Consider the following 25,202-nt stretch of genomic DNA (forward strand, 5'->3'; position numbering starts at 1 on the left):
AGCATTCCCGCCCAGGTCCTCCCCTTGCAAAAGGTCGCCACACACAGTGTTATAGTCACCGGGTGTCTTTTTCTTTGAACTCTTCTTTAACCTACCCGCAAAAAGTGTCCTTTCCACGCTTCCCAGCTGGAAGATCATCCAAGTGGTGTGAGAAAATCAAATGGAGTAGGACAAGCAAAGACTCAGAATGGTTTCCAAGGATCATCTCTGTCATCACATGGCAGCTTGTATCTTTACTGTGGAAACTGGAGATGTCCTCCTGTGTAGGTTCAGCCTTCGTGTGGGAAACATTTCAGTTCATAAATGATCACCACATGTTTGGCCATCAGAATGCAGTCTTTTAAGCTCAAGTTGAAGGACTTTTCAGCTATTGGTATAGGCTTGATTGTCATTTTTAAATGGGTTTTGTTCTGCCTTCCAGAGACTAGCTCACCTGTATGACACGCTGCACCGGGCCTACAGCAAAGTAACCGAAGTCATGCACTCGGGCCGCAGGCTCCTGGGGACCTACTTCCGGGTGGCCTTCTTCGGACAGGTGCGCCCCCCATTCTGTAGGCTGCCCCAAGTTCCTTTCTAAAATTGGCTTTAGAACTTCTAAATGCTCTGTTTTCTATAAATGCTAATGTGATGAATTTATCAAATTTCATATGGCTTTTACCTCCCTTGGTAGTAAACTTTCTGCTTTTTTTTTTTCTTTCTTGTCTTTTCTTTCTTACTTTCTTAAGGCAGCGGTAAGTTCTCCCTCCATAAGACATTCTTAGTGGCATCTTTGGTTCTTCAAGTCTTTTTCAAGTCTACATGTTACTTGTCTACATGTTACTTGTCTAGTCATTACAAACTCAAAAAAAAAAAGAATTAACATTGTATTCCATTTACAGAAATAAATCATGTTTCTTTATACATCTGTATTGCATGTTTTAAACCAATATTAAGACTTGCTGGTTTTGTTTGTGCCTTTATGTCTTTATGTTTTGTAATATAATATCACCACAAGAATATTTACCATTATACTATCTCAGACTCCCTGGATGAAGGGATTTTTTTAAATTTTACTTAAATCTTAACCTTCAAATCTCTAACATTATTAAGTAGTATAAAGTATAATCTGTTTATTTAGGGGATATGGTTTTCTATGAATACTATATAACCTTCAATTCTGTTATTGTCTTTTATAACTTTGTAGCAATACCAGTTTACAGACAGTGAAACAGATGTGGAGGTAATTACAGTCAATGCTTAAAAGGCAAATAATGTAGTGAAATGACTACATCTAAACGCCTAGTTTGATGTGGGTGGTTTTTGTTTCATATTAGCCTGCATTCTTTTATATGTCCTGGTTTTGCACCATTTTCTCTCTTATTTTAGATGGTAATTTTTTTTTTTTTTTAGTTTCAAATATTAATCACAGTATGGACTTTTAAGTTGTCAACCTTTTTCACTTCCCATGCAAGTCGGTAGCCATGTAGTCAAGCGTGGCTGGTGCTAAAGCAGATGGTAATAGGTGATAATAAGTGTACTTTCTTGCCACTGTGCTATAGGCCTCGAGTATTTTTTCCTCTTGAGTGAATCAAAAACAGTCTGCACAGACTTTAACTTGGTGAACATTCCATTCATGCTGCCACATCCTGTGTGAGTGGGGGAAGTCCGGGAACGGACGCATGTGCATTTCTGAAGCCTGTCTTTCCCAGGCTGCTGGTCATGTGTTGTGAATTCCGCTTCTTGGGAACGTGAAACAGGCTCAACTCCCATCGTTAGAGTCCACTGAGACCACACACTCTTGAGTCCCAGATTTTGATTTCACGCCACACTAAATGAGGGCATTCTTGAATGAGTTCTCAAGTGTGTGTTTTTCTTGTATGTTTGCATCCAGACTTCACGTTATTATCATCTTCCTTTGTCTTCAGAAACCCTGTTTAGGATTTTATTTTGGAAGCATTCCTCCCCTGCCCTTTTAACAAGAGAACCCTTCCTGTGTGGTAAATTTGGGGCTATTATTGCGGGCCAGCTCTAATTGTGCTTTATGCCACAGGGGTTCTTTGAAGATGAAGATGGAAAAGAGTATATTTACAAAGAACCCAAGCTCACACCTTTGTCAGAAATTTCTCAGAGACTCCTTAAACTCTACTCAGATAAGTTTGGTTCTGAAAATGTCAAAATGATACAGGATTCTGGCAAGGTGAGTGTGCACTTAGTTCACAGCCATGTGATATTGTTTGGATTATATGTGATGGAGTATATATTATATTTATAAATGCCTGTAGGAAAAAAAAAGAGGAAATGCAGGAGTGATTGACTTTGAGGGACAAGTATGTTTTTCCTTCTTAGCCCCTTTTTGTGCTTCCCACTATGTTTTTGACACTGCACAAATCTTGATTGCATAATTTTAAGAGTGTCTTCTTTAGTCCAGATGTTTAGAAACCTAAGAGATCAGGGTCCATATCTCTGGTCTTTGCTGTCCTTTCCCTCTGTGCTGAGCTGGTGCCTGGCACATGAACTGACGCTGTGTCACTGAGTGCATAGATAGACGATCAGCTGAGCAAACCAAGGAATGAGCTCACCAGGCAGGTGACCGCAGGGAGATCTGCAGATCCACTTTCTACTTAGAGATATGTCCTCTGGTTTTTTGTTTTGTTTTGCTTTTTTTTTCCCATGAAGCCTCATTCTCTCTCTCTCTCCCTCTCTCTAAGATGTTATTTATTTGAAGGAGTGATAGAAAAAGAAAGAAAGAGATCAAGAGATCTTTCATGTGTTGGTCATTCCACAGATAACCACAATGGTCAGAACTATGCCAGGAGGAAGACAGGAGCTTAAAATGCCTCTAGATCTCCCACGTGGCTACTAGGGGCCCAAATTCTGAGACGACCTTGTTGCTTTCCCAGACACATTGGTAGGAAGCTAGACTGGAAATAGAACAGCTAGAACTCAAACTGCTGCTCCAGTGTGGGATACCAGCATTATGAGTGCAGCTAACTCAGTGTGCCACAATGCCAGCCCCTGAAGACCCTTTCTGAACCTCTGCCATTATCCTGGACAGTTAATTGGCCTCCCCGCTCCAGCATGTCTCCTGGAAGCTAGGCACCCCTCTGCTTCCTATGAATCAGGCCAAATTTTTCTTTGTCTAAAAAGTTCCCTGCTTCTCAGCCCTCTAGCAGTGACCAGCCCTGCATCCCTGTCAGAACACCATTTTGGAGTGACTCATAGTTCCTTTGCCTTTACTTTTGCAGACTCCAGCATCTGGAGTCTGTTTCCTTGGCACTCTTAATTTTCTCCAAGGAAGAAAGAACCCTCTGGTCTCCTGCCCAGAGAGGAAGAGGGTAAATGCCTGACATTGGATTCCAGTTGCAGCAGCAGAAAGGCTAGGAGACCCCGCTGTTAGCCTGCAGCCTCTCACTGACCGGTCCTTGTTCTGCTCAGTGGCTTTGTCCCTGTCTTCTGCTGAGACTAGTGGGCCCACTTCAACCTTTCAGAATAGCTTCTTCTGTGCTCTTTTGTGGGTTGAAGCCTAGGGGAAGGAACCTGGAGTTCCCAATTTCATAGAGAAATTGCCTCCCACCTCCACACCTTCTTTGATGAGCCTAACACTTGGGGCTCCAGGTGCTGGTGCTCCGCAAGCTTTTGAGGAATGTTATCCTCTCCTCAGAAACGTGGGCTTAGTCCACTCTCTTCCTGCTAGTCAAAGTAGGACACCTCCATGCACCTGCCTTCCAAACATGCATTAAGGTTTCTCACCCACTGTCGTCTCTGCCCTGTTTCTTGGGTCCTTTCAGGCTAATTCTTGACTGTCATTTTAAGAGTAGTGAGAAAGGAAAATGGATCAGTGCACACTGTTGGTTCGTTTTTAACCAGAAACCTCGAGATATGCTTACTCCACAGACTGTATTACTCAGGCCCTTTTCTCTAAAACCAAAACCTTGGTCTGGGTCACATAAGGAGCTTAAGCATTACAGTCTCTTCTCTAGGTTTTTCAGCCATTCTTTCCCGTTTACCTTGTGATTCTCGGTACAGAATCTGAAAGCGTTCCAGGGCCACCTTCTGCACCAAGAAGCTATTCCCCATTCCTTCTCCTGATAGGCAGGAAGGTACTTCACAGAGTTCATGGAGAAATGGAAATAGAAGATAAGTTTATTTTGATGCAAATTTTTAGGAAAAAATTGGAAACTAGTGCATAGTTTCTTCATAACACACATTTTCCACAAACTCTTTGAAGACATCTTTTGCTTACAAACTTTGAACATGAAGAGTAAAGAAATGAAGTTAATACTCAGGTGAGACTTCTACTGCCTTTAGGTTGTTTCTGCTAAAGAAAGTCAAGTTTAATAGATTCCAGTACTATTATAATGATTGGCTGGAGGGCCTTTTCTGAAAGTCATAGAGAAATTATCGCTTATATAATTGCGCACATAATCGCTTTCTGTGGCATTGTGTACGTTCTGAACTTGCTCGTGTGTTTTTCGTTGTCCTTCACAGCATCTCCATCAGAGCAGCAAAGCTGTGTTGTTCTCTTATGTCTGCCTGCTTCCTACCAATGTAACCGTCCTGTTCTCTCCCGTCATTTCTCCTTGGCCGCTTTTGTGACTCTAGAATGCTGAAACAGTTAAACTGCAAAATTGAATTGTTAATTTATTGAGTTTGATTTTTGCTTCAGATAAGAAATGCCCATGTTTAATGTTTTGTCATGTCACAGAAATTAGAGCATTATCACTTCTGACAATGTGGTTTTCAAAGCATTTATGTGCTAACTAAACTTACCATTGTATTATTTAATGACTAACTTAATCTGTACCTTATTAAATTGATTAGTCTGCAACTCATTGCATCTAATCTGGTCTGGCTACAGATTAGGGGCCTACTTTTCAACCATCATTTCTAACATATATATCTTTGTAAGATAAATATTAATAATTACAGTTTCAGAAGCAATTAGAGATACACCTACCAGTAATATTTTGATTTCTTTAGAAAAATCAATGTCATGAGCCAGTGGAGTGCTCTGGGTTAAACAAGAATAAAGAGATAGTGACTCAGTATAAACTGTGGTCCGTGATTAGATTAGGGTTCAGTCCCACACAGCTAGAAATAGGATGGCAGAAGCACGTCAGAAATGATAATAGCGACTGGCTGTTTATTGACATAAGAAAATTATTGTTGGTCTTATTAGATATGACCATGTATTATGTTGTACAGAAGAATATCCTGCTTGTCAGGAGAAACTAGCTGAAGCGTTATAATGTGTAACACTTTGAAATAGTTCAGCCAAAAAGTCCAGATGTTCATGTGTGGTAGAGGAAGCAGTATGTGTTTGTGTACTTGTATTGCTATGGCAAAATGTTAGCAATTGTTGATGAGGGTGGTGGGAACAGACTGTTCATTGGACTGTATTTCACATCTTTTCTGACTTTTTCTAAAATATTTATTAATAAAACGTTGAAAACTTCAGCCTTTGGCAAGGTTTCAAAGAGTCCTGCAACCCACCTTCAGTATCGTTTATTCATTTCAAGGTCAACCCCAAGGACCTGGATTCCAAGTACGCATATATCCAGGTGACTCATGTGATCCCGTTCTTCGATGAGAAAGAATTGCAAGAAAGGAGGACAGAGTTTGAAAGATCACACAACATTCGCCGCTTCATGTTTGAGATGCCGTTTACCCAGACCGGGAAGAGACAGGGTGGGGTGGAGGAGCAGTGCAAGCGACGCACCATACTGACAGGTACCGTGTCCAGACGTAGGCCCCCACGCCAGCACAGAGAACTCACAGGAGACCCTCACTTAGCTTCCCTACACCTGGTTCAAGTCAGCATCTCTTCAAGGCTTGCTTTGCCACTTTATACTTTCTTCTTCACAAACCAGAAGTTTATTTCCTGTGCAAGGTCACTTACCCTTCTTAGAATATGCTTTAAGATTGTTAGTGGAACCCTACACACGGCACCCCAGTCTCCTCATTAGAAGAACCTGTCTCGTGTACATGTACTACTAGGTTCCAGCAGGGACATGCTCAGTGAATATGTTAGCCCAAGGGGCTGGGTCTCTTCCACCTTGGCCCTAACCATGGTTGGTCACCCCCAGCAGGAATACCTCCAGTTCCAGCAAGTTCACTGCATGCAGAAGTGGCCTATTTAGCTGAAACTGTTTTATGTACTTTTTATTTGAAAGGCAGATTTACAGTGAGAGAAGAGACAAGAGAGAGAAAAAAAGATGTTCCAGCTGCTGATTCACTCCCCAAATGGCCACAGTTTCCACAGAGTTGCTGCCTTTCCAAATGTATTAGCAAGGAGATAGATCAGAAGTGGACGCAAAGACTTGGCACGGTAGCCTAGTGGCTCAAGTCCTTGCCTTGCACATGTTGGGATCCCATATGGTCACCAGGTCATATGTTGGCTGCTCCACTTCCCTTCCAGCTCCCTGCTTGTGGCCTGGGAAAACATTCAAGGATGGCCCAAAACTTTGGGACCCTGCACCCACGTGAGAAACCTGGAAGAAGCTCCTGGATTCTGATTAGCTCAGCTCCAACTGTTACAGCCAGACAGAGATCTTTCTCTCTGTCTCTCCTCTCTCTAAATCTGACTTTCTAATAAAAAGAAATAAATATTTTTAAAAAGTGGACGCAAACCGATACCCGTATGGGATGCTGGCACCGTGGGTGGTAGCTTAGCCGGTTATACCATGGCCCCCACCTGAAGCTGAAGTAGTTTGGTTTGATCCCTTTAGTCCTGTTCACTGTTGATAGCCCATTCTTAGAAATGTGTTTTGCACCATTTCCAAGTTCCTTAGGTGTCCAGTCACCTCAAGGAGGACTTTGCCTTCTGTGGGTGAACTTCATGTGGTCCTTCTTAGGGTTTGCAGCAGAACCGGAGTGACCTAAGGCCAAACTCAGGATGCTGCCACTGGGCTCAGTTTCCGAAGTGGCTGGAGTTGAGTTAGCCTGAGCAAGCACCCAGTGCTTCTCTGGCAAGCCTTCCCTCCTGCAGGCAGTCACGTAGAACTTATTGTGCAGCTTTGTCGTGAATGAAAGGAGCTGCGGGAGGACGCCGCATCTCAGCTAGTTCTCTTTCTGGCCAGTAAACTGCATTCTGGCTGTGTGATTTAGCTCAGTAACACTATTACCAAATAAAATAATCTGGGTAACCATGAAAACCTCAGTCCAAGGCAGCCATTAGCCCCAGCAGTGAAGACACCAGAAGGGAGGACTGTGTGCCATATCAGAGTGCCTGGGTTTGATTCCCACTCCAACCCCTGATTCCAGATCCTGGGAGGTAGCAGGTGATGACTGAAAACTTGGGGGAGACCAGCAGTTTCTAGCTCCTGGATCAGCCCCCAGTCCAGCCCTAGCATGTGACAGGGCATTTTTCAACTTCCATTTGAGGCTAGTGAGATAAAACTTTAAAAACAAACAAACAAAATACCCCCTCCTACTGCTCCCAGTTTGCAGTGAGATAACACTGTAAAATACTAGCAACCTTGCCCTTGAAGACACTGGCCTTCTCCCCTATGGAAATACTTCGTTTTCCGAATGCACTTCTCAGTAACAGATTCTTAGACTTTTCAGTTTCCAGGGAGATTCATTTTAGGAGAATTACCAGCTTACTGGGTTTATGTGGGCAACAGTGATGGCTTCATCCTTGATTCCTTAGGTCAGTAGTTGCCAAAAGTTGCTGCAGTATCAGGGACTCCTAGGGAGTTGGTAAAAGCGGAGATGCCCAGGCCCCACCCCCAGACCTGCTGAATAACAGTTGTAGCATCCATCTCACTGTATGAAGTAGTTTTGTAAATTGTAACCAGGTGGGGAAAGAATTTACCTCATTTTGCTAGATCTCTTCTCCCTCTGAGGAGTTCCTTGCCTTTAGGGCTGATGATGAACAAAAGGAGATTATCATGCAAAAAGACACTAAGGAAAAGGGGCAGGCACCCTGAACACCTGGAAATACCCAGTTAGGTACTTTGCAACAAAAAGAACAGGTTCTAAATATGCCGCTGAAATGTCCACTCTAAGATAGGCGCATTGCAACATTCCAAAGACTTTGAACTTGAGAGTTTTGCCTTTGGTTATTCTCTTAATCCTGGGTCTCTCTTCCAGGTATATTGCTTCAAACTGTGACCCTTGGCCTTCCAAGCTGTAGCCCCAGACTCCCCACCTTCCCACCCAGGCAAAGGCTCACTGTTCTGGATGGTTGCCCATTGACGGTGCTTGTGTTGCTATTTGAAAAGCCTAGATTCCCACCCATGAGGGGAATGGCCTCCTGCCCACTGCCTTCTGTTCAGCTGAGCAGCCCACACAGTCACCACACCGCCTAGAGGGCACAGGTCAGCTCTGTGGGCCTGTCTGGAATAAAGAAGCAGCCTGCTCCCTCAGTTATCTCACCAGCTGCCTTCCAGGCAAATTTGCTCTCAGGTAGCCATTTGGGCAGAAGTGCACAGAGCTCTGGCAGCATTGTTACGTGGCACACTCACAAAGTTCTGTGACATTGGACACCTCCCATCTTAGCAAGAGGAGATGAGGAGCGGCATTCAGTGTGACAAGTAAATGATGGCTGTGTTGGAACAGAACCTGTGTTCTGGCCAGAGCAGGAGATTGGGGATGGGAGGTGGAAGGAGAGGGTTGAAGTTTCAATGGGGTGACTGGGACAGGATTTGTTGAGAGGGTAACATCTGAGCCTAGACATTTAGGAGGTAAGGAATGAGTCATCTGACAGGACTTTGGGGCAAAGCCCAGGAGCTGGTAAGGGTTCCTTGTGGTGCGGTAGGGAGGCTGAGCACTAAATCCCAGATCCCAGGGACCTGATATGCTTGGCATAAACTCGAGATTTTTCTTTGAGTAAGGTTAGTGACCTCTTTTTTACCACTTGAAACCTCTGCTCCCCATCCAAGCACCAGGGCCTCGTGCCTTTACACTAACTGGCATCGGCATGTCCATGGGCATCTTGCCAACGTTGCTCTCGGAGTCTATCAGAGTAACAGTGCCTGCATGTATTGTCTAACAGCCATGTTAGGTTTTTGTTTTATTTTGTTTTTGGTGATTACAAACAGTCTCTTATGGTTGATTGATTAATGAATTACATCACAATGTGTGAGGAGTTAGGATTTTCTGGGTCCCTGAGTGATTTTTCTCAAATATAAATTGTATTTCTCCCCATATCTCAACTTTTCCAGAGCAGGTTCATCCTTCTAAATAACACATTCTTCCCTTGAGGGAGAACAAAGGGGTGTATTTAACCTCATAATCCCCATCCCTTAGCAAGCAGACTGGCCCACCTTGGTCACTGTCAAAGGAATGGCCACCTCAGTTTATCATCAGAAAGAGGCTGAGGAAGTTAACCAGTAACAACTTTTTGGGCCTTTTGTCCCAAAACCAGGTACATGGAAACCAGAAATTTTCCTATGTTTATGGAAAAACTCCTTTGAAGTGAAGTTTTATTTTTATTATTTTTTTAAAATTTATTTATTTGTATTGGAAAGGCAGACATACAGAGAGGAGGAGAGACAGAGAGGAAGATCTTCCATCTGCTAATTCACTCCCCAAGTGACTGCAACGGCTGGTGCTGCGCCAGTCCAAAGCCAGGAGCCAGGAACTTTCCCAAGGTCTCCCATGTGGGTGCAGGATCCCAAGGCTTTGGGCCATCCTCTACTGCCTTCCCAGGCCACAAGCAGGGAGCTGGATGGGAAGTGGGGCTGCCAGGATTAGAACCGGTGCCCATATGGGATTCTGGCACATTCAAGGCAAGGACTCCAGCTGCTAGGCTACTGCATTGGGCCCAAAGTAAAAGACACTATCCCCACCATTAACTTGGATTTTTGCTTCCTTCCTCCTGCCTCTATGGCAGGAGGTCTAGAATTTTTCTTCCTTCCTCCTGCCACTAGGACAGGAGGTCTGGGTCTCTTTTCTCTGGAAGCCCCCTCCTACCACTAGGACTGGAGCTACTTTTCTCTTTAGATCTTGCTTTGAAACCAAACTATCTGCAAGAAGATTCTTTCCTGCAAGACAAGAATTGAGGTTGCTGCCCTATATTGCATCAATCTTACAACAACAAAATCTTATTATGAAAGGTACAAATAACTAGGAAGTGCAATAAGGTAAAATTCACACTTAACACCCTTAGATTTGACATCATATTATCTTATATTAGAGCAAACATGGTATCTGACCTTTTGGAATTGGCTCATTTCCATTAGCATAATGGTCTCCAGTTTGACCCATTTGGCCACAAACAATTCTATTTCTTTCTTTTTTTTTTTTTTCTGTATTTATTTATTTATTTATTTATTTATTTATTTAAAAGTCAGATATACAGAGAGGAGGAGAGACGGAGAGGAAGATCTTCCATCTGTTGTTTCACTCCCCAAGCAGCCGCAACGGCTGGTGCTGAACTGATCTGAAGCCAGCAACCCAGAGCCTCTTCCAGGTCTCCCACAGGGGTGCAGAGTCCCAAGGCTTCGGGCCGTCCTCAACTGCTTTCCCAGGCCACAAGCAGGGAGCTGGATGGGAAGCAGAGCCGCCTTGATTAGAACCGGTGCCCATATGGGATCCTGGTGCATTCAAGGCGAGGACTTTAAACTGCTAGGCTACCCTGCCGGTCCCCTGTATTTCATGTTTTAAAATAGCTGAGTAATATTCCATAGTGTAGATGAACCACAGTTTCTTTTGTTTTGTTTGTTTGGTTGGTTTTTAAAGATTTGTTTATTTTTATTACAAAGTCAGATATATAGAGAGGAGGAGAGACAGAGAGGAAGATCTTCCATCTGATGATTCACTCCCTAAGTGAGCCGCAATGGCCGGTGCTGTGCTGATCCAAAGCCGGGAACCAGGAACCTCTTCCACGTCTCCCACTTGGGCGCAGGGTCCCAAAGCTTTGGGCTGTTCTCGACTGCTTTCCCAGGCCACAAGCAGGGAGCTGGATGGGAAGTGGAGCTGCCGGGGTTAGAACCGGCGCCCATATGGGATCCCAGGGCGTTCAAGGAGAGGACTTTAGCCACTAGGCCACGGCGCCGGGCCCGAACCACAGTTTCTTTATCCAGTCCTCTGTTAATGGGTATTTATGTTGCTTCCAAGTTTTTGCGATTATTGATTGTGTTGCAATGAACATAGGGGTGTTACGGGGTACGAATGAGATCACACCAGACATGTCTAAGGTTTATTAAGGAGTCTTTATTAACCAGGGTTGGTGATAACAGAGCCCACTAGAAATAGCAAATTACAAGTCCATATGGCAATCCAGCCAATCATAATCCAATCAACTGTAACCCCAAGAGGAACAAATGGTCATTACCCTCAAGTCCATCTGTTAAGCAGAAGACCTATGTCCCAGCTTCTCCAACAACATAAGTTATCCTAAGAGACACACAATGAAAAACCTGGGCACACTTAAAAAGCTACATTCACCTTTCCGTGGCCTCTCTTCCCACATTCCACTACTGCTAGGCCGTGCCTCTCCTGCAGCTCCCGACAGCACACAAACCGGAAATACAAAGCATCTTAATGTTGCTATCTTCATTATCCCACCTAAGCAGTGAACAGAGGGGAAGGAATAGAGACCCACAGGGGCCATGCTCAGGGGACACCTGTCCTCAGAGATACTGGGGAGGCTAAGAGTTGGAGTGCCAGAACAAGGGAAGCACGGGAGCCCCTCCTTATCAAGAGCCTTTAGAGGGATTTGTGAGGGGAATGGTTGCACAACAATGCAATACTACCCCCTCTCAGGTGATAGGTGAGAGTCACAGGTGGGCTAGAGGAAACACTTAGGTGGGGGGGGAGTGACTTCCAAACTCATGACCCTGAACTAACTGCCTGCCTCACCACAGGGGTGCAGTTTGCTTTCTCATGTAGCATGTCTTTGGGATATATTCCTAGAAGTGGAATTGCTGCTCATATGGCAGGTGGACTTTCAGTTTCCTGAGTATTATCCATATTATATTCCATGCTGGTTGTACCAGCCTGCAATCCCACCAGCAGTGGAGTAGGGTTCCTTTTTCGCCGCAACCTTGCCAGCAGATGTTGTTGGTACTTTATGTGGGCCATTCTTACTAGAGTTAAGTGGAACCTCAGTGAGCCCAGTTAGGTTTTAAAGCACACTTCAGGTTCTTACATGCAGCTAATTCTCACAGCCAAGTCTGCTTTTCACAATAAGTTTACCACAAGCTGAAATAAAGACACAGTGAGGTATTAGGAGGGCCTTTATTCCAGCAGGGTAGGAACAGAAGCGGGGTGGAGGGGGAGAAAACTAGAAGGGACACATCTGCCGTGACGGCAGGATGGGGGACTGCCAGGGCAGGGGAAGGGGACGAGGGGAGATAGAGGACTGGGGAGGCCTGGTAAAAAGGGAAGAGAAGAGGAAGAAAGGGGGAAGGAGAAGGAGAGGGGGCGCACGTGGAGGCTCATTCACAACCCAGGTGAGCCTGCAGGGTGTGGGGGCGTGGGGATTGTTGGGAGGGCTGTGCGCGGGCCCAGGGACTGGTGGAGTGGGATTCTCAGGTAAGGCCATGAGGTTACATCTCATTGGTGGGTAACCAGAATGGCACACATTTTGTAAGCTGTGGGAAAGAGGAAGCAGGAAGTGGCACGGGGTCCAGGATGGGGTGTTCGAATCACTCCTCTCAAGCCCCGTGACAGATCCCACAGGCAGGCCTCTCGTGCAGCGTGGAGTACTCCTTCCTACGTGAAGAAGTTGGGAAGTGTTTGTCTACATGTCTGTTCGTACGTGAAGATACATCGAATGACAGAGACAAGTATCTTATGATCAATGAAAGTAGTATTAGCTTTTTCTTGTTAAAACATCTAGGAAAAGCAAATATTCTACTGATTGCTGTTAGTTTCAAAATACCTTTATTATTCCTGCAGCTCCAACAGCCTAAAAAGAAATGGTTCATGAAAAGCTTTGCTTGGAAGTATGTTCTTTGTTTTCTGTCTTTAAGTTGTCACATTTGTGTTGATTTAAGAAAAGACTCAGTTGTTCTGTGGAGAAAAATGAGTTTCCTCCAGGGTATTTGATGGAACTGTAATGCCCAGATTTTGAGATCCCCAGAAATCACCAGGAATCTGAAGTCGATGCAAGCGCACAAGGGCAGTTTATTTAAGCTCGGCATATCTGAACTTGGGTCCCAACTGTTACCGTCACAGCGGCTCTAGGCTGAGACTCCGAGACAGAGTATCGCAGGGGGGTTTATACAATTCAGGGGATTCTTCACAGTTACACCCTTAACTTTTAAAAAGTGCAAGTTGGCAGGTTTCTATTGGTGCAGCAAGCAATTTTCAAACAAGCAAATTGGCGGGCTATGGGGCAACGGCTATTGGGCAATTAATTCATATCTTTATAAGGCACACTATGAGTAAGCAAGTGTTATCTAAAAGGCATACTAGGGGACCTTGCCTTGAAGAATGTTCTGTCATTGTGACTTGTCATATGTCACTTAGGCTGCTAGGTCTGCAAGCTTGCACAGTTTCTTAGCCAAACAAGCAAAGCGGAAGTTACAGAAGCAGAAAATATTGCAATGAACAATGAGCAAATGGTTGGGATTCTGATTTTGAGGTTCTTCAAAACTGTGTCTTGGGCTTGATCTGTTCAGCAGCACCTCAGGGTGTTGAGTCTTTGAGCTCTCTTAGACCTACGTTCAGGTCTCAGAGCTCCCAAGGGAAATGTGGGGTATTCATGGATGAAAAGATAGAGCAAGGGATCATCACCAAATGATCTATCGCTTAGCTAGTGGGGGAGGGTTATTTATTTATTTATTTATTTACCAAAGGTTATTCAGTTACTTAATGACATCACTCATGAGACACACACAAATTGTCAATTTAGAAATTAGGCTACTATGACTTACTGCGTTTCAAGTCCCATCTGCAAGCTGTCTTGGAAGGGCCAGACCAAGTAACTTCCTAGGCTGCCTAGTGCCCTCCCCTGCTCAGAGGCAGACTTCATGGTGAATGGGTTATTAGGACCCCATACTCTTGGCTTTATAGAAAACTGCCTGTCATTAAATATACACATGTATAAAGGAAGCACATGACTCTAGCAAGCTCTGGGTAAATGGGCATGGTAACGTGTTCTGCCTCCATACCAGGAAGGGCTCTGAGCTGTGGCTGAACTCTGGCCTTGTCCCTCCACAGCCATTCACTGCTTTCCCTACGTGAAGAAGCGCATCCCCGTCATGTACCAGCACCACACTGACCTGAACCCCATCGAAGTGGCCATTGATGAGATGAGTAAGAAGGTGGCTGAGCTCCGGCAGCTGTGCTCCTCGGCTGAGGTGGACATGATCAAGCTGCAGCTGAAGCTGCAGGGCAGTGTGAGCGTCCAGGTGAGCGAGGCAGAGCCAGCCGGAAGCGGGAGAGGTCACCCCGGGACTTGCGAAATTCACATCCTTCACACCACTCATTGTCTGGCTGCACTCCCTGGGTTACTATTGTGTGACCCCCGTTACCTTCCTTGAGTACCAGGCCTGGTACCAGAAAGGGGCAGCCCCAGGGCTCCCTGCCAACCCTCTCTGAGACATCATTCACTACATCATCTTATGGGAACATGGAAGTGCACTTCCCTGGCTTATCAGCCATTAGGGGAAATTCTAGGCGCTTTACTAAAACGTCAAGACTCTTCCAAATATAAGAAAGTGTGGATGGCAGTAGATTTCTTTATGAAACTGTGTTCTGCTGTCAATGAAACCTACATCTGGAAAAGCACTGTAAGCTTTTAACAGCATCTTTTGATTAACAGAAAGTCTTCATTTTGATATAACCAAACCGTTTTTTTTGTTGTTGTTGTTTATTTGTTTCAAAGGTAGCACCATTGGAGTCCTCTTAAATCTGTGTCTTTTCCAAATTTTCAAATGTGTTTGGTATTTTTCTCCTTTGTTCAGGGTTTGCATTCAGGCCTGCAATCTATCCAGAATTGATTTTTGTATGTGATATAGAATAAAGATCGGTGTACTGATCTCTATATTGTTGGAATCAGTATTACCATGCAGCTGGTTAAGCTACCACTTGGGACACCTGCACATCCCATATCCAAGTCCCTGGGATTGACTCTCACTCCACTTCTGCCCCAGCTTCCTGCTGACGCACCTGTGAAGGAAGCACAGGTGACCGAGGTGGAGGTGCTGCGTCCTGGGCTCGGCTCGGCTGTGGTACACATTCACAGAGTGACCAGCAGAGGGAAAATTCTCTCTCTCTCCTACTTTGCTTTTCAAATAATTAAGCAAAATTTGTTAAACTTATAAACTTCTAGAAAATGCATGCATTTTGCCCATATGGCCATTTCAGTAATGTACCATATATTGAAAAGACCATCTGTGATTAAGACATACATAGGTTTGTGAGATTTCATCAGTCTGTGCATATGAGCATGGTTTTCTCTTTGCATATTTTACTTCATTCAACAAGAGGTTCTCAAACTTTTTATGATTTGTAGTTTTCTATGTGATTGATAAGTGTTAACCTCTTTTCTGTGACCAGTATGCCTCTTCCTTTTGTTAGTATTTTTAATTCCTATAAATAATTCAAGCTTATGTTTGTTTCTTATCCATCTAGATAGCTGAATCGATATAGATGGATTAGTAGATAGACACATCATACATCCCTGAGCTCTGCTGTTTTGTTTTCTCTTACAAAAAGAATTAGGCTTACAAAAATTACAGGCAAATTGTAATATGTGTCTGGGATTTTGGTTCGTTTTCTGAACTCAGTTCTTGCTCATTTTTTCATCAGATCTGCACTAAAGAAGTATGAGTTGTTGCCCTGCATTTTTCTTTTTTTTTCAAGATTTATTCAGTTTATTACAAAGATAGATATACAGAGAGGAAGATCTTCCATCCGATGATTCACTCCTCAAGTGAGCCGCAACGGGCTAGTGCACGCTGATCCGAAGCCGGGAACCAGGAACCTCTTCCGGGTCTCCCACCTGGGTGCAGGGTCCCAAAGCTTTGGGCCATCCTCGACTGCTTTCCCAGGCCACAAGCAGGGAGCTGGATGGGAAGTGGAGCTGCCGGGATTAGAACCAGCGCCCATATGGGATCCCGGGGCTTTCAAGGCGAGGACTTTAGCAGCTAGGCCATGCCGCCGGGCCCGCCCTGCATTTTTCTAAGTGTCATTCACCATGAAAGTTTTTTCAGATGTTTTCAATTTCTGCTCTTACGGCCTGAAAGACTTAAGGGGGAAAAAGAAGTCAGCAAATGAATGTAAATAGTCCAGCAACGTAGATGACTTCATAATGGGGTCTGAGGCCAAAATTTTCTGTAGCTAAAAACAGAACCATTCAGTGAGGCAGCCTGCAAACACCCATCCTCTGTCAGAAGACCAGCAAAGGGTGTGGGTGCCAGGAAAGGTGGGGCTGAACCGGTTGCACCTTCTAATGGGGAAAATTGGCCCTGCCATTTGACAATGACCTTCATGGTTTATAAAATGCTCAGTCATCCTTAAAAGCAAAGAATTTCTTATTCAAATAAGATTTATACAAATAGTCTTCAAAGACCTCATGGGAAATTCATGTTTCCTTTCAATTTGATTTTTTTTTAAACCTGTTTGAAGCGCTCACACGCTTATGCCCCCCAAACAAAGAACTAATTGGAACAAAGAAGTTGGAACCAGAAGATGTTAAGTTCGCTGTATTTATGTATTTCTGCAGTTCTTTTCAGCAGCATGCTCACTGGGGTTGCTGCTCTGAAGGACAGGACTACGTTCATGGCTTCTTGGTTCCAACGAGCATGTTATCTTAGCCCCCATGAAATCTCATAAGTTTTCCCCTTTACATCTTCCTAAAATAGGACATAAAATTATATGATTTGAGACTGTCATCTTTAGGTTATTAACATGGCTGCTACACATGTTTAGCCTCATCAAATCCTATCCTTACAGGATGATCATCATAGGAGATTAGCTAGTCGTTGCTTTCTCCCCATGTCTCGGGCCCAGCCCTCCTGGCATTGCTCCCAAGGTCACATACACTGTGGCTCTCAGAGCTATAGACAGCTCTTCCTGATCCTTGCTTTCCAAAGCCACTAGCTCTTGTAGGAAAAGTTGTGTGATGACCACATGATCAAGTCCTTTTCCAAGCTACCTGAGATGTCTGGAACATTCTCCTATCTACTGTATCCAGCTTTGTTTTTGCTGTATTCCTACATCTGCTGACTTATCAGAGAACACTTGTCAGTTAATTGGAAGAGAGGCATTGATAAATGCCTCTAACCTTTGGTTTGTGAACACACCTCAAACAGTTGCTTTATCTAAGAGAGCAAGTTGTTCATTACTGTCTCCACCACTCAGCCAATAGTTGACTAGCATAAATATTTTTTCCATTTTTCACTATTCCAATGGTTAAATACCTTATAGTAGTAATAATACTTGATACAGAGTTGGAATACAATCTCTGATCTCTGGTTTTAGGTTTTGTTTCTTTGTTTGTTTGTTTGTTTGTTTGTTTAAATTGAAAAGACAGAGAGAGATCTTCCATCCATTCATTTACTCCCCACATGCCTACAGCAGCCTGGACTGGGCCAGGCTGAAGACAAGAGCCCAGGTCTTAGTCTAGATTTTCCATGGAAGTAGCAAGCACCCATGTCCAAGAGAGTCAGCACCTCCTGTCTCCCAGAGAACACATTAGGAGAAAACTAGATGGAGCGAGTAGCAGGAATACAAGCCCAGGAACTCCAGTACGGGGCAAGGGCATTTTAAACAGCATCTAAACCACTGCACCTGCCGCGATCGCTGACATTTTGCTCATTAGTTATTCAACTGCTAACGGGTCCTTACATTTTCCAGCATTGATTTCTTCATTAGGATTAACCATTGTGACTGTGCCCTATGAGACATATAAGTAACAGTGTAAATCTTATTGACAACTTATTTTTTTTCTTGGGGTGGGGGAGTCATGATTAACTCAAACAGCTTTTTAGTGCTTGCCATCTGAAACTTAAGATGGTGAATCTTTGCTCTTTGTCTAGGTCAATGCCGGTCCATTGGCCTATGCCCGAGCTTTCTTAGATGACACAAACACGAAAAGATACCCTGACAATAAAGTGAAGTTGCTGAAAGAAGTTTTCAGGTAAAGACACTGGAAATATCTCTTTCTCTTCAAAGATGGACCATTTCTAAGTTCATTCAGGAAAGAAATTTTGCCAGGTAGACTCACTCTTTGTCCCCTGTTTGCCCTTCTGTGCCCTTCCCACACCATTCCAGGCAATTTGTGGAAGCTTGTGGTCAAGCTCTGGCAGTAAATGAGCGTCTGATTAAAGAAGACCAATTAGAGTATCAGGAGGAAATGAAAGCCAACTACAGGGAGATGGCCAAGGAGCTCTCTGAGATCATGCACGAGCAGGTAGGTGCCATCCTGTCGCCATCTGCTTGGAGTTCTTCTCATTTAGGGAATGAGGATTAGTTGGGGGGTCTGTGATGAGCGAAGCCTCCAGAATATGTGGCGTCATAGTTCTCTCGGCCATTACTGAAGTGACCAAGGGGAGAGTACTCACCTCCTTGCTGTGTGAGCAGTCCTTCTGTTTCCTAAGCTCTGACCCTTCCCCTCCCCATCTCAAACAAAATTAAAGCAAACAAATCCTCACCTCCCAACCCCAAAACTGGTAAAACTGGTATTACACACACAGCTCTTGCAAGTTTATGCATTCAATCCATTGAGGGAAGCAAGGGCGAGGACGGGGGAGAGCTTTCTCTGCTGTGTTTAAGGAATTGCCTATTATATAAATATCTTTTGCTGTGTGAATATATGATGATGGACTCTATGCTCGGCATATGCTTGCAAAGAGGGAATCTCAAATGAACTTGAACTATGATTAAGCAACAAGGTGGAGGAACCCACCATGTGGGGAGGGGTGGGGAGAATCCCAGTTCCTACGAAATTACAACACAATGTAATTAATGAATAAACAATAAAAAAAAAAAAGAACTAATCCACTTTTAGCTATTGACAGTTGACCTGCATGCCCCAGGCAGTTTCTACTGGCTTTTTTTTTTTTTGTCTTTAGGGCATTTTTCCTGATTGCTTTGCTGTCTTTCCTCCCCTTGTAAATTTCTCCTGTAGGGTTCTCACGGTGGGCTCAGCTGTCACCCGAGAGATAGTTGGCCACAGCACCCAGAATGCCATCAACATGATTGCTTTTAACACACAAGACTATGGTGTGTCTTCCATGCAAGTCATGTTGTGGTCTTTGTCTTTAATCTTAGCCCCTGTGCAGCACTTGCCTGTATTACTGCCCTTCTGTCTTGGGAAATGGAAACCAGAGTCGTTTGTGTCAGTCATCCTGTGCTGCAGTGATTCCGTTAGGAAATTTCCGTTGTAAGAAATGATCAGCCGTTGTTGAGCTTTAAATCACTTGCATTTTTTTTTCTTTTCCATGCTAACACGTTCAGATGGGATGGTAATGTCATGTTTTGACTTTATTTTTTCTGATTACACTGATTCTGATAAAATTCTGACTGAGCAGCCATAGACGTTGGTGTCTTGGCAGTGTATCCTTCAAGGAAAGCAAGCCTCTCTTGGCTATTGAAAGGGCAGGGGGAAAAATCAAACAATTTGAAAAATGAATGTGTGAATAATGAAACAGCAGAGGGAGGGTAGGTCTGCTGGGATCACATTTGCTTAGAAAACAGAAGCTCTTACCCACGGGGCCTCTAGAACGTAAACAGAGGCAGCATTCAGCCCTGGAAAAGATGACTGTAGGAAGAAACCATGGGCCGCAACTGTTGAAGTCTCAGGTTGTGCGAACATTCCGTGCAGCACTTTGCAGCTCGGACCTCTTTGAACCAGAAGCAGAGATAGGCTGGCCTTCAGTGTTTCCAGAGGAGCCCTTGCCTAGGGATGTCCTTGCTTAGGGACTCACCTCCTGGCCAGAAGTGAAATCCTGCACTCAGATTCCTGCCAGCCCCCACTGGAGCAGAGACAAAGAATATCGAGTCTCCCTTTCCCAGGGTGGAAGTCTGGAAGACCCTGGAAGAAGGGTCCAGGAGAGAAATACAAATGTTCCAAATACTCTCAGAAGGCTTTTTCAAGGGATGGGCCCAAGGCATGACCCAGTCAAATGTATGTAAGATAAATCAAGTCACCTTAAGATCTGGTGAGTCCAGAGCCTCTCCGTTTTCCCTATCAGTGAAGCAAGATGTGCGTTCTTTACTTTCTCACAACAATCCTGTCTGGGAAGCAGTCCTTTACTAGATCAGCTGAAGCGATGCGCCAGAGCCAAGCTGTCCACAGGCACCATTGCTCACAGTTACGGATGACAAATTGGGTGTGTCAGGTGCAGTGCATGGTTTGAGAAATGCTTGTGTGGGGCCTTGCACTGTCCTGATGTTGTGTTTCTGTGCCTCAAGATCTGCCCCCTGGAGGAGAAGGCAAACGTGCTACCGAATTCGCTTCACATCTTCAACGCCATCAGTGGGACTCCAACAAGCACAATGGTGCACGGGCTGACCAGCTCGTCCTCCGTCGTGTGATGATGCCTCGGGGAGCGCACGTGGGGACTGACTTGATCACTTGCAAACTCAGGATGATTTCCCAAGCTCATCACTGGGGAGACTGAGCACAGGGAGAAGCCATGGGGCCTGGGAGCAAAAGGGAATAAAGGACTGTGGTATTTCGTGGTAGGTTTTCTATGGAATCAGAAGAAAGCTGCATGTATTTTTTTAAATCTCACTGGCAATACTCAGTTTTCATTGTGTCCTGACAGAGGAGTCTGGTGAGCACTCTGAAGCTGGGGGTCACTTTGGTCCTTCCAGAGTTGATGACAGCAAAGGGCCTTAAGTAAAAGTGTCCCAGAGGGTACAGAGTGGTGGCAGCAACTCAAGAGGGAGGAGGGGCCCTTTGGCCTTTCAGCTAAGCTGGAGAATCTTGAAAATATTTTTCTTTCCTGTGGCACATTCAGGTTGAATATAAAAACTATTTTTGTGACTAGTTTTTGATGAACTAAAGGAACTGACCGTTATAATTTTTGTACCGGCAAACCAGGAGAGTTAGTGCTTTTATATGCATTCCCTTGCATTTAAAAAAATATGAAAGTTAAAGAAATTATGTGGGCTTAAAACTAGTCAAGAAGTTTAGAACCAAAGGCCTGTATTAATAAACACAACTAACTAAAAAGAAAAAAGTAGTCTATTACTATGTATATAGTTTGTTAATGCAGAGTCAGCATTCTGTACATACATGTGTCACATTTCTACATTTTTAATATCCACATTGAGGTTTCTCCATTAGGTTTAATTGTGACAGATTAGTTCTGGTCTTAGTATATGAAATAGACTTGACCGTTTTATTCTTGTACATAAGAAAGTGCAATACAGAGATGTATACAGTCTTTGCTATATTAGGTTTATAAACTGTTTTAAAAAAGAAATCTTCATCCTTTTGCCAAAATGGTGAAGTATGTAATTGATAGATCATAAATCCTGTGATGAACGGTGGTATAATTTAAAGCTTTCACCATGTTATATTTTCTTTTAAAGACATTAATTTAGTAATTTTATATTTGGGGAAAGAAAGGTTTTTAATTTTATTTAACTGGAACCACTGCCCTGCTGTAATTAAACATTCTATACCATGTATGTATTAAAAATAATATTGCTGATTTTCTGGTAGTGGATACTGAGTATTTTTTGTGGGACAGTCCTGGGACAGATAAAATGCTGAAACACTTGAAGCTGAAATAACTTGTAAACTGGAATTTTTCTTTCAAATACTTGAGAGACAGCCAAGAAGGTGGGTAAATCAAACAAGATTGGTGCAATGTCCATAATTATGAAAGCTGAAGTTTGTTCCATGGGAAACTATAACACCAGTGTCTCGGCTTTGGTGAAAGTTTCCATGATACAGGTTTCAAAACGCAGCCCTAGGGTCATGTTTTCCAGAGAATTCAAGTAACAGCTCCGTAGTACCATGGTCTGCCTGTGGTCTGCCATGGTCTGCCCCATGTACTCCCAACTTGGGAGTACAGACACACCCCATATTTGTTACCTCTGGCTTTTCTTTGTCAGCCATATCAAAACTGTCATCTTTATCATCTTCCTTTCTTGTTGCTGAGATGCATACTCTTAAATAGAGTGGTCATTTGTCCCTGAGTTGCACAGGGGACCACATATGCACACATACCCCTGGGACCCCCACACCACCCCAAACACTGAACTGGTAATGCAGTGGTCCGGTTTGCAGATGCTAATCATGCCTCTGGTGCCCAGGAGGGCCAGCAGGAGAGTGGGCTCATGGTCTCCCAGGGGACCCAACAGGTAAGTTGGTCCATGGTTGCCCAGGGTGCCCAGCAGGTGAAATGGTTCGTGGTCACCCAGGGTGCCCAATAGGTGAGTGGGTCTATGGTCGCCCAGGCAGCCTAGCAGCTAAATAGGTCTATGGTCTCCCAGAGGGCCCAGCAGGTAAGTGGGTCCATGGTTGCCCACGGGACCCAGCAGGTAAGTGAGCCCATGGTCCTCAGTCCCATCTAGGTCAGGTCCTGGAAGGAAGAGGAGCCTTAGAAGTAACTGAGTTTCTACTTGAAGGTCTGGAAAGACTATCTTGGCGCACACAAGCAACTACAGCAAGACAGCTTGTAGTGCTGAGTTCCTCTGCAGCACACATGACCAAGGATCTAGGGGCATCTGAAGCATTCTCTATTCATCAGTGGAAAGAAGAGACCTTGAATATGGTAAAGAACTGTGATGATGCAACAGCCCACCCATGAGTCTGTCCAGACTTATGTATTGGGAAAAGCCCAGTGAAGGGATGCCATCTCAGCCTCACGTAACAGGCCTCAATTCATGTGATCGTAGCTTTCAGAGTCAGTCATTGAGCTGGACTTCCTAAAACTTTCTCTAAGAAGCTGTGAAATTCAACTTATCACATAGTAAGATAAATAGAAGTCTAGAAAATCTGTAGAAGGTAAGATTGAAAATGGGTGATGGGGCCCTGGTACAGTGGCCTAGTAGTTAGAGTACTTGCCTTGAACATGCCAGGATCCCATGTAGGTGCCGGTTCTTATCCCAGCAGCTCCACTTCCCGTCCAGCTCTCTGCTTGTGGCCTGGGAAAGCAGTCGAGGACAGCCCAAAGTCTTAGGATCCTACACCTGTGTGGGAGACCTGGAAGAAGCTCCTGGCTCCTAGCTTCAGATCAGCTCAGCTCCAGCCATTGCAGCCGCTTGGAAAGTGAATCATCAGATGGAAGATCTTTCTCTGTGTCTCTCCTCCTTTCTGTATATCTGACTTTGCAATAAAAATTTTTTAAAAATGTTTTAAAAAAAGAAAATAACATTTAATGTTTCTAGCTTATCATACACCAGGCTTATAACAGCCAGCCTACCTTAAATGAGCATAGAAGACTCACTTAGCCTAGAGTTCATTTTTTTTATCCTTGTAGACTTATAATTGTCATATTCCTATTTGTGCTGCTGTAATGGATTACTTGAGTCATGTTTAAAGAATGGAAGTTTAGGGCCCGGTGGCGTGGCCTAGCGGCTAAAGTCCTCGCCTTGAACATGGCCAGGATCCCATATGGGCGCCGGTTCTAATCCCGGCAGCCCCACTTCCCATCCAGCTCCCTGCTTGTGGCCTAGGAAAGCAGTCGAGGACGGCCCAATGCCTGCACCCGCATGGGAGACCCGGAAGAGGTTCCTGGTTCCCGGCATCGGATCGGCGCGCACCGGCCATTGCGGCTCACTTGGGGAGTGAATCATCGGACGGAAGATCTTCCTCTCTGTCTCTCCTCCTCTGTGTATATCTGGCTGTAATAAAATGAATAAATCTTAAAAAAAAAAAGAATGGAAGTTTATTTCAAACAGTCTGGAAGCTGGAAAACTTATTCAAAGGCTCATTGTCTCATCGAAGTTCAATCTACACTCTTAAGGTGGTGCCTTGAATGCTGCATCCTGTCAAATGGGAAGAGGCCATTATCACATAGCATAGGAGGACAAAGAAACAAAGTCCTTCTTGAAAACCCCTCCCCACCTCTTTTTAAAGATGTTAGACCCTCTCATGAAAGAGAAATCCTTATGACCCAGTATGCTCAGCAGGCCCTATCTCCTGTTATAGTGGCAATATAACTTCAACATGAATGTTGGAATGGACAAATATCAAAGCCACAGCAATAGGTAACAGTAGAAAAGCATCCTCCATTCACTTGGCATGTGTCTCGAGTGCCTGCCTTGATAGACATTGCTTTAAGCTCTAGGGATTCATCCATGATTGAAACAAGAGTCCCACCTTGTGAGGCCTGTGATCCAGAGATGGGAAACAAATGATGATCCAGTGTACCTGGAACTTCAGCAGTGCCCAGGATATGCAGGAAAGTGGGTGGTGCTGGGATGGAGGTGTCTCTGTGGCGCTGGGTGTGGGGTGCTCTCTGATAAAAGTATATTTGAGAGATGTGACAGACAAGCTTTTGTGGGACCCGAGGGAACAGGAATTTCCTTAGAAGCGGCAGAGGTGGTGTGGCCTGTTCACAGAGCAGCCTAGAGGAGAGGGGATGAGGACCGAGGGAAGGAGAACTGCCATAGAGTGCCCCCATTGGCCACCGTAAGACAGCATTTCTGCTGAAGCAGAAAGCAAATGAAGACAGGATAGACAATCAATAGAGTTGGATGTTCAAAAGGTCAGCTTGACCTTTTGTGGTGAAGGTCATTGGAAGTAAGGGGCACAAGGAAGCAAAGCTGCCACCATGACTTGGTGTTAGATAAAAAACCACAGCGGGGCTGCCAAGCCCAAAACGATGATAAACCAGGCTTTATTGCAAGGTTCACCAGTCTGCAAGGGAATGGGCAGCTGAAGTTGCACCCCAAATTAAGTAGTGGTTACAAGGCTTAAGGTAAAGGTATGTATTGTCAGGGACTTTCCGCCTGCCCCTTTTCCCTCCAGGATAACAGTAGGAAAGGCTTTCTGGAAGTGGATGTTGGGTAGAAGGTTGCAGAAGTGGCGACTGGATGCCCCCAGCATCCAGAGACCACCAACGAGAGGAGCAGCTGACAAAACCCTGAAGGGGAAGCTGGTGATGTAAGAGGATCAAGAGAGAAAAGTGTTCTGCAAGCCACATGAACGAAGCATTTGAACGCAGAAATAACCAGCTGAATCTAGTCATATTCAGTGTGTTCCAAGAGTATCCACTGTTGTTTGAAAATTGTCCAGTAGAGAAAGGAATAATTAATCACACAAGGGCCCAATGTGGTAGCCTAGTGGCTAAATCCTCACCCTGCATATGCTGGGATCCCGTATGGTCACTGAATTGTATCCTGGCTGCTCCACTTCC

The 25,202-nt window shown here is 44.5% G+C and overlaps 1 protein-coding gene across 6 annotated transcripts in view; it reads left to right on the top strand.

Moving 5' to 3' along the window:
* Positions 1-21,550, top strand: part of DOCK9 (dedicator of cytokinesis 9) — a 287,950-nt gene extending 266,400 nt beyond the window's left edge. For all 6 annotated transcript variants that reach the window (XM_004577379.4, XM_058670515.1, XM_004577380.4 and 3 more), the window contains exons 47-53: positions 422-535; positions 2,030-2,176; positions 5,499-5,709; positions 14,095-14,285; positions 17,919-18,019; positions 18,154-18,292; positions 20,296-21,550. In XM_004577379.4, coding sequence (XP_004577436.2) covers positions 422-535; positions 2,030-2,176; positions 5,499-5,709; positions 14,095-14,285; positions 17,919-18,019; positions 18,154-18,292; positions 20,296-20,418 — 1,026 coding nt within the window. In that variant the 3' untranslated portion in view covers positions 20,419-21,550. The remainder of the gene's footprint in view (positions 1-421; positions 536-2,029; positions 2,177-5,498; positions 5,710-14,094; positions 14,286-17,918; positions 18,020-18,153; positions 18,293-20,295) is intronic.
* Positions 21,551-25,202: the final 3,652 nt, after the last annotated feature.

This window comes from Ochotona princeps, chromosome 12 (assembly GCF_030435755.1).
Source record: "Ochotona princeps isolate mOchPri1 chromosome 12, mOchPri1.hap1, whole genome shotgun sequence".
Taxonomy (NCBI): domain Eukaryota; kingdom Metazoa; phylum Chordata; class Mammalia; order Lagomorpha; family Ochotonidae; genus Ochotona; species Ochotona princeps.